Source organism: Cynoglossus semilaevis, chromosome 14 (assembly GCF_000523025.1).
Source record: "Cynoglossus semilaevis isolate Cse_v1.0 chromosome 14, Cse_v1.0, whole genome shotgun sequence".
Lineage (NCBI taxonomy): Eukaryota > Metazoa > Chordata > Actinopteri > Pleuronectiformes > Cynoglossidae > Cynoglossus > Cynoglossus semilaevis.
In genome coordinates this window covers 16,200,642-16,209,617 of record NC_024320.1, presented here as the reverse complement: position 1 = coordinate 16,209,617, position 8,976 = coordinate 16,200,642, and the positions used below count along the sequence as shown (strand labels likewise).

The following is an 8,976-nucleotide window of genomic DNA, read 5'->3' as shown; positions in this document are numbered from 1 at the left end:
GGACTGGGACTCATACCATCTGTGTGACACAGAAGCAGTGGTGGAAGTTGTGGAAAGGAATGTGGTTGTAGTGACAGTAGACCTGGAACAGGAAGTTCTGCAGCACCTGCAGTTGGATGTGAAATGCTGTGAGGATGTCCAGGTCTGTGAACATCACCTGAAGGAGGAGCAACATCTCTGACTCCTCCCACTGCCTGTAATCTCACACACATACACACACAGCTTTAACAGGAGAGTCTGCGTGGGTGTGCGTGTGTATTTGAGTGTTCAAACTCACCAGTTGTCAAACAGAGGAGTCTTCAGATGTGCTCTCACTTCCTCTGACACCTGCAGGGAGCTGCTGCCACAAAGGGTCGGATTCAGTTTCAGTTTCAGCTCAGAGTTTGAGGAAAGCATATGGTCTCATCTCCTGCTCACCCCATGTCCAGGAACTTCCTAAAAACGTGCTGATGTTTCTCCTGAACATCCAGCTGAAGACTCGTGAGGTTTGGAGAGATGTTTGGTGTCCTCTGCTGTCCTTGCTCTTTGGACAGACCCATCCAGCTCAGATGAGCCACACCCTGACAGCAGATACTGAGATGAATAAACTGGCTCTCCTCAATCTGTATTCACTGTGTGTGTGGTGTACAGACCTCTAGTTTCTTCCTGAAGACCTCCACGTGGCTCTGCAGTCCACAAATGATGTCTGGAGGTTTCCCCACATCCTCCATGACTCTACTCTCCAGCTGCTGCAGCCTGAAGTAGCATCATCATCATCATCATCATCATCATCAGTAGATGCATGTGCACGCTCTAGTGAATGAATTGGTGTGCTCACACTCACCTCTCCTCGACATCATCCAGCTCTGGTGTCATGGTGAAACCTGCCAAGAGAAGGCATCGATTAAGAGAGTTCTTTTCCAGAAGGTCATAGAATGTGCTAACACAGAGAGCAGAAGACGCTCACTGTGTACGTCAGACGCCACTACATCCAGTCTGTAGAAAGACTCCTCAGTGTTGGCCTGAAGTTGAGGGCAGATGTTCAGAAGTCGGCCATCCTGACTGTACATCTTGAGGATGTGCTGAGGCCCCACCTCTGCTGCTGCCAGGAACAAATCTGTAAGAAGGAGAAGCTTCAGCCGGGATTGAAGACACCATCACTGACACTAGAGTTAATCAGAATCAAAGCTTCTGAATAACAAGGCACTGCTGGTTTCCTACTACCACTGAGGTAGATCAAGTAGTTATGAAACTGCACTTTTGATCATGGTGACGGGGGGGACGCAGTTTTATAAATAAATACTGTGTCTCCGTGAGCTAATAATCACAGATTTCCTCCAGAAAATCAGGTAGAATCACTCAGTGCTGAATGAGCACTTGACACAATAACGTGAGGAGGAGGTCAAGGTGGGAGCTGTCAAAGACACCTGTGGATCCTGGAGTCCTCAGTGTCCTCAGACATGAAGCACTAGTCTGCAGCAGCCAACAAACAAAAGAATCTGAACCCACTCTCACAGACAAAAACGCATGTTTACACCTTTACAAGCCAGAGAGCATCGTGATTCTCACCTCTGACCTCTGCAGCAGAGCAATCAGTGCTGAACTCTGCCCTCTCCAGACGCTCATTCACCATGAAGTGAACAATTGTTTTTGTCGCTGACATCCTGCTTCAGCAGCTCAGGACTTTGAACTTCTCCTGAATTCCGTTCACCTTCACCTTCAATGATATGGATCAAAGAAGGAGGAAGACAAGCAGTAAGAGATGAGGAGGAGGAGGAGGAGGAGGAGAACCTGCTGCTGACAGACTCCACCCACACACTTAGTGAAGTGGAGAGCCACGGGTTAGTTACGTAGAGAGCCTAAAGCTTGTCAAGTGAAGACCTCAAGGTAAGAGCTATAAAGAGTTAAACTTACTTATGTAGAGAGCTAGGAGTAGTTCACAAGGAGTAATACAAGTTTGTATTAGGTTAAAACGTTTCACATTACCACTGACGTGCTCTGAGCACAGCACTGTCCCCACACACAGATTTCCCCTGGTCCTTAAAGCTGCCCCCTGTTCACTTTGGTGATGGGTTAAAGACAGAGGTCACATTTGTTTGTGTGCAGTGGTGAGCTGTGTCACAATGACAAGGAGTTCACTTGAAAAATAAAATAAATGAAAATTGAATCATAGAAGTAAAACATAGTTATTTAAGTCATTAAGTATATGCTGTAACTGAAAGTTAGAGTATGATATTAAAAGTCATAAAGAGCTAAAAGCTAGGCTACGAGCTAAGGTTTAGTTACATAGAAAGTAATGCAGGTAACTAACAAGCTAATATATAATGTTTGTTAGGTAGAGAGATAAACATTAGTTTTGTATAAACAAACGTCATACACAGAACACAATGTAATTAATAAAGAGAGCAAAATGTAAATGGAGAACGTAATGTATCAACAACTGCAATTGTAATCATTCCCTATAATGAATTAATAGACGCGTTGCCGGTAGGGTAGAGAAACGAATTTGTGAAAAATCGTATATTAAAACTCAGTTGCATTGTGCACACAGATAATGAGACGGCGATAGTGATTTTGACAAATGATCAATTTATTATTGCAGCTTTTCTTACATATTGAAAATATAAGGGTTCCAAAAATTGCGCCGGGCCTGGGCCGAAGCCCAGGTGACGCTAAAGTGTTGATATTGTGGTGTTAGCAAGGAAACTCTCGCTAGACGCTCATTGAGCTTCCTACGTCACCCCATGACAAAGAAGGTTACCGTAGTTGGGCAGGCTCTAGGATCATGCTCCCACAATGCCTACTTCACTCATGGTGCCAGGATGTCTATTTTTTTTTTCATCGACAGATCACTATGAATAAGCCGTTTTATTTGGTGCGTCACAGAATGTACCGACAGACTGTTTTAAAAAAATAATACTTTGTATTTTTCTTCATTTTCAGAAACAATTTGCCTGCTGATCCACATTACCCACAATCCTCTGCAGCTCTGTTTTCTTAATGCATTAGCAACGCTGTCAGGCGTGTTTGTTAAATCGATTTGTAAAACGTTTTAATACACATTATATTTAAGAAACAACATTTTTGTAAAAAAACTAGGACCCGTAATGACGGGTGGCAGTTGGTTGACATCATTATCCGTTGTGTCTTACAAAGTATTATACGAATCTCCATAAATTATTCATAATTTGTCTATTTATGGATTTTTATACAAGTTAACACAGTAAACATAATACATAAGTATTATTTCTGACAACAATAAATTTATTTGGGAAATTGTATTAAAAATCCTATTGTAAATTTGATGTAAGTCATTGGTTTCAAATAAGTCTTCGTTTCGCACTTGACCATGAAGGCAGCACAAGAAACCGGAAGTGTTGTCGTTACTGCACATGCGCAAAAGAAGTGGGAAGTACCAGATTCAGAGTCAGCTGACTCCGAACCTGACGACTGGTGGTTAACTGCTAAGAACTAATAACATCATCACCATGTCTTTAATGACAGCGAACTGGAACCCCCTGGGAGAAGCCTTTTACCGGTCAATGTTTTTTATTATCTCTGACTTTTAAAAACTGTTAGTTACATGTTTTAACATCAGTACGTCTTTTATTAGTTCTGTTTCTATGCGCTGTTAGCTCTGTGCTAACATTAGATTTACAGTTTGTCTACAGAATCAATTAAATATCAATTTAAGGAAACGCTTAAGTTCTTCTTGCACTGACTCTTATGCTCATTTAACATTGAGAAGCGTCTTTCGTACTGCTTGTAATGAATTGTACGCACTAATGTGGAACATTTTTATAGATAATTTAACTGATATATTTTTTAAAAAAGAAAACGTTTCAAGTAAGAGCTATATCTCGGATAGACCTTGTGTTACATAGCTGCTATAATGTTGAATGCTTCACTGTTTATTACAGGAAGACAGAGCTTTATGAAATGTCCTGGAACCTCAGAGAGGGGCTAAAGGACAGTCTGCTCTCTGCTGCCCCATACGGAGGGCCCATAGGTACAAACAAACAAACACAAATAATGTATACATTGTATATATACACACCTACTCAGAGAGTTTCTGTTTCTCAGCCGTACTAAGAGAACCTCACAGGCGTTCTCCCAGGTCCCGCCCTCAGCTGGAAATCTATTCAGCATCTGGAGTTTCCATTGCCAGCTTTCCTGTAAGGACATAGACCCACACCAACACATACACACACATATTGCTGGTATGTGTTAATAATATAAATGCAACCTGTCGATGTGTCTGTGTCTTAGTGGAAGAGTGGTCCTGTCATCCATCTTGGTTGGACGGTCACAGATGAGTTGTTGTGTGTCCAGGAAGATGGATCAGTTCTGATCTATGACCTGTTTGGATCTTTTAAGAGACACTTTAGTATGGGCCAGGTAAGACCCTGAACATAAGCGTACGTCAAGTGTTCTTATGTGACATTAGTCCAGACCCTGGTCCTAGTCTGAGTGTTACACCTGGTTAACTGGTTTAGCCTGTGTGTGCAACAGGAAGTGGTACAGAGCCAGGTCCTGGAGGCCAAGGTCTTTCACTCTCCATATGGAACAGGGGTTGCCATAGTAACAGGGTCCTCCCGTTTTACCCTGGCAACCAACATTGATGACCTGAAGCTGCGGAGGTTACCTGAGGTCCCAGGTAGGTCACTGGTTCTTTTTTCTTTTGTCTTTGATCTTCAGCCTTAGGTTCTTGGGATCACAGTACCCCAATCTTGTCCTCAGGTCTCCAGGGAAAACCGTCTTCATGGCTGGTCCTGACTCAGGACAGACAGACTAAAGTCCTTCTATCTAATGGCCCAGAATTCTTTATTCTTGACAATACATCTTGCACCTCGGTGGTAAGTTTTAGACACAGATATGGACACACATGGGCTCACACAGGTCCTGACTATTTTCTGTCTCAGTGTCCTCCAGGTCTTGGTCCTCACTATGGCAACATCATCCACATGTGCGTGTCCTTTAATTATAAATACCTGTCCGTCTTCACTGACAGTGGACATTTGTGGACAGGCCCCTCCCACCTACAGGTGATACACATATTAGCGGTCAGCTTTCTATGTGGTGAGGTCTGTGTTAATGTCTGACAGCAGATTTTGGGTTTGTAGGACAGCTTGAGTCTTGTGGACACCAAGAAGACCAGCAGGCCCGAACAGATGGTCTGGTAAGTCCACATCAGTCTCTCTGCTCTTCTGGTCTGTTTGTCTGTCTCTGTCTGTCCATTTGTCTGTTTGCCAGTCCTCCAAAGAAACTGGACCATCAAACACTGACCTGTCTGTCTTCCTGCAGGTGTCGAAGACCTAAAAGCCAAGAACCTGCTGTGATCCTGATGTGGGACCACCTCCTCCTGGTGGTGGGAGTCTGTGGTGAGACCATCCAGTATCCTTAAGACCAGTTCATGTCAGTGAGGACCAGGGTCCAGTAAACATGTTCTGGTTTGGGTTGGTACGTTCCTTAACATCTTTCTCCAGGTTCCCAGTGGATGACCCATGTGCCCTGGTTGGAGAACTGGATGGAGTCCGTATAATTAGCTCTACTCATCAGGACTTTCTTCAGGAGGTACCTCTGGTCTGTCAAGACATGTTTAAGATTGCCTCCATGGCTCCTGGGGCTCTACTGCTGGAGGCTCACCGCGAGTACCAGGTCAGAACAACATCCAGATGAAGACGTTGACTGAGAAACAAAACCAGAGAATGGACCTACACTTGTGCCTCAACCCTGACTTTTGTTCACAGAAGTCTAGTCAGAAAGCAGATGAGTACCTTCGTGAGATCAAGGAGCAGAGGATGCTGGGAGAAGCAGTGATACAGTGTGTGGAGGCTGCAGCTCATGAGTATGACACCAGCACCCAGAAGGCCTTGCTGCGGGTGAGCCTGCATCTCTGATGATGTCACTCTGATTCTCATGTTATATTCATCACTGTAATAATGATGTGTTCCACCAGGCGGCATCATTTGGGAAGTGTTTCTTGACTGACCAGAGTCCAGACCAGTTTGTGGAGACCTGCAGAGAACTGCGAGTCTTGAATGCTGTCAGAGAGGCCAGTGTGGGTCTGCCGCTGACACATGCCCAGTATCCTAAGGCCTTTGGCTCCGTGAGGAAAAAGAGAAACAACATCGACAGCAGCATGAAAAGAAATGTTGGATATGAATTCCTTGACTTCTGATTTCAGGTTTAAACAGATGACCCTGCAGGTTTTGATTGACAGGTCGGTCCAATATATGCAGCCTTTCTGTCTCTGGACCTGCCTGTCTCCCACCAGTCTCACACTTCACATGACTCGCACCTGATTTCTCTCTCTCTCTCTCTCTCTCTCTCTCTCAGACTGGTCTACAGACAGTTCTATCCCTTGGCCATAGAAATCTGTCGTTACTTGAAGATTCCAGATTATCAGGGTGTCAGCTGTGTCCTCAAACACTGGGCTTCACGTAAGGTAACTCTGGCCCCGCCCCAAGATTTTGTCTTAAGTGGTTTGTCTGGCAAGGCTAATAATGATTGTTTGTGTGTGTGTGTGTGTGTGTGTCCAGGTACAGCAGAAAGACCTATCAGACGAGGCCATTGCCCATGCTGTGTGTTCAAAGGTTGGAGACACTCCAGGAGTTTCCTACGCGCAGATTGCGGCTAAAGCCTACGAGTGTGGACGCAGTGAACTCGCAATCAAGGTGAAATCCCTGTCCACCTGTGGCTGACGTTCCTTCCTCTCTACTCAGCTCGAGTTCTGTTCAAACAGGAAGTCTGTCTTTTTGTTTCTCAGCTGCTGAACTGTAAACACTTGCCGTCTCTCTGTCTTTGTGTCCTTCAGCTTCTGGACTTTGAAGCTCGCTCTGGAGACCAGGTTCCGCTGCTGCTACGGATGAAGAGGAGTCACTTGGCTCTGACTAAAGCTGTGGAGAGCGGAGACACCGACCAGAGTGAGACTCATTTAGCCCTGGGGTGGGCAGTCTGTTCCACTAAGGCCCACCGTGGCTGCAGGTTTCTGTTCCAACCACACAGCAGCACACCTGACCTGACACATTTAATCAACTGATCTCAGTCTTCAGACAGCTGATTGGTCAAACTGTGTGCACTTGGTTGGCTGGAGCCTTTGAGGAATAGTTTGCCCATGCCAGTTTTAGCCTGTTCTCGGCTCTGATGGTGGTGATGATGATGATGATGATGATAAAACTCGTCCTTCTATCAGTTTACACAGTGGTTACTGTTCTGAAGAATGAGATGAACAGAGGAGATTTCTTCATGACTCTAAGGAACCAGCCAGTTGCCCTCAGTCTCTACAGACAGGTCAGTCCTTCCTCTTTCATCCTCATCTGCATCACCTCCATCTACAAAGTCATCTTTATTATTATTTTCAGCCCAGTCCCATGGGGTTTTGGTTGTCGTTAGTCTCTTCTGATTGATTCACTTCTCTGTTGATGATTATTGGTTATTGATGATGTTCCCAGTTCTGTAAGCTGCAGGAGCTGGAGACCCTGAAAGACCTTTACAACCAGGACGATGATCATCAAGAACTTGCCAATTATTACATTGCTGCCAGTTACAGAGAGAAGGTCAGTGACTGGCAGTCAGTTTACAGTTCCATCTTTGACGTTATTCTCATCTGCCTGTCTGACCTTTGACCCGTGTGTCCTCTCAGAGACTGGAAACCCGTCTGTCTCAGTTGCAGAACGCTGTAGATGAGTTCAACAGAGCCAAGAATGACTTTTCAGCAAAGGTGAGAAAATAAACCAGCTTTAACTTGATCTCAGTCAAGACAGACATTTAAGACAAAAAAAAACTTTGTTTTTATGTTAGGCAACAGAGGATGAGATGCGTCTCCTTCGTCTGCAGAGAAAACTAGATGACGAGAAGGGACTGAGGCTTCTGGGACTGTCCCTGCAGGTAGCTTCAGGTGTAACTAACATAGTGTGATGTCACCGTCTGTCACAGCCCTTTATGATGCTGATTATGTCAACGCCGTCATATTAGGACACCATGGAGACTCTTTTGTCTTCAGGGCTCCACAAACAAGCTGATCAGATTTACAGAGACTTCAAAGTTCCTGACAAGAGGTGATGATGATGTCGTACAAATGACTCCAGACGGCTGAATCCTGCCTGACCTCTGTCTGACCTCTGACCTCTCAGGTACTGGTGGCTGAAACTCAAATCTCTGGCAGAGAAGTCAGAGTGGGAGGAGTTGGAGAAGTTTTCCAAGAGTAAAAAGTCTCCTATTGGCTACTTGGTGAGAATAAACCCTTGCCCTCTCACTTTTCTGTATTTCTGTTGATGATGTCAGCATTTCCAGTGATGTTTTCCTGTTTGTGTGTGTGTGTTGTTCAGGCCTTTGTTGAAGTGTGTATGAAACACAACAACACGTTTGAGGCCAAGAAGTATGTTTCCAGGGTAACGGCTGAGCAGAAGGTCAAAAGTCACCTGGCTGTGGGGTAAGAAGAACGAAGTCATTGTTAAAATTAACATTCCATTATTTTACATCATTTGACTTCTACGGTTTCTCTTTACTGTCAGTGACCTGGAGGGGGCGGCAGAAGCTGCCATCGAACGCAGGAATGACGCCGAGATTGGGGCAGTGCTTTCCAGATGCTCCACCACAGATCGCCTCCTGATTGACAGGTTAAACAGAGCTCGAGCTGCCACCCAGAGGAAGTGATGTCATTACCTGTGCACTAAATTATTCCAATAAATTAAAATGTTTTTTTTTGGAGTCTTGAGGATCAGTGACTGTGAGGGTCAGGGTCACATGCTTAGGTCACTGCTGGTATGGTTGTAACTGCTGCCTTTTCACAATACAGACCTACAGTGTCTAACTTGTATTTACAAGTTTCTTTTGTAAATATTTTTTTTGTTTTCTTTGTTTAACGTAGTCGTGTGATGCTTCTGTAATGAAAATGCAATGTTTAATGATCAAATGTGGTCAAATAAAAAAAATAATTGTAAAAGTTCAATTATTTCTGATCTTCACACCTTAGCCATTATTCCAGGAGTTGGT

The 8,976-nt window shown here is 44.4% G+C and overlaps 2 protein-coding genes and 1 non-coding gene across 3 annotated transcripts in view; 1 reads left to right on the top strand and 2 right to left on the bottom strand.

Annotated features, from left to right (window-relative positions):
- Positions 1-3,453, bottom strand: part of LOC103389839 (high affinity cGMP-specific 3',5'-cyclic phosphodiesterase 9A-like) — a 6,284-nt gene extending 2,831 nt beyond the window's left edge. Inside the window, exons 1-7 of the mRNA XM_008325436.3 lie at positions 1,549-3,453; positions 947-1,096; positions 824-863; positions 633-735; positions 418-560; positions 278-337; positions 17-194 (exon numbers count right to left, since the gene is read on the bottom strand). Coding sequence (XP_008323658.1) covers positions 17-194; positions 278-337; positions 418-560; positions 633-735; positions 824-863; positions 947-1,096; positions 1,549-1,642 — 768 coding nt within the window. The 5' untranslated portion in view covers positions 1,643-3,453. The remainder of the gene's footprint in view (positions 1-16; positions 195-277; positions 338-417; positions 561-632; positions 736-823; positions 864-946; positions 1,097-1,548) is intronic.
- On the bottom strand, positions 2,608-2,737 carry LOC112488122 (U4atac minor spliceosomal RNA). Its single transcript, XR_003051864.1, has one exon. It is a non-coding gene; the product is annotated as a U4atac minor spliceosomal RNA (small nuclear RNA).
- A 14-nt stretch (positions 3,454-3,467) lies between the features above and the next one.
- vps16 (VPS16 core subunit of CORVET and HOPS complexes) lies at positions 3,468-8,932 on the top strand. Its single transcript, XM_008325386.3, has 24 exons — positions 3,468-3,517; positions 3,900-3,988; positions 4,063-4,154; positions 4,249-4,377; positions 4,492-4,636; positions 4,720-4,835; positions 4,902-5,024; positions 5,103-5,158; positions 5,284-5,373; positions 5,466-5,637; positions 5,730-5,861; positions 5,939-6,066; positions 6,167-6,202; positions 6,319-6,427; positions 6,522-6,656; positions 6,797-6,905; positions 7,175-7,272; positions 7,434-7,538; positions 7,625-7,702; positions 7,783-7,869; positions 7,957-8,039; positions 8,115-8,211; positions 8,310-8,413; positions 8,496-8,932. Exons 1-24 carry the CDS (start codon positions 3,468-3,470, stop codon positions 8,635-8,637), a joined length of 2,505 nt encoding a protein of 834 aa, XP_008323608.1. The 3' UTR covers positions 8,638-8,932.
- Positions 8,933-8,976: the final 44 nt, after the last annotated feature.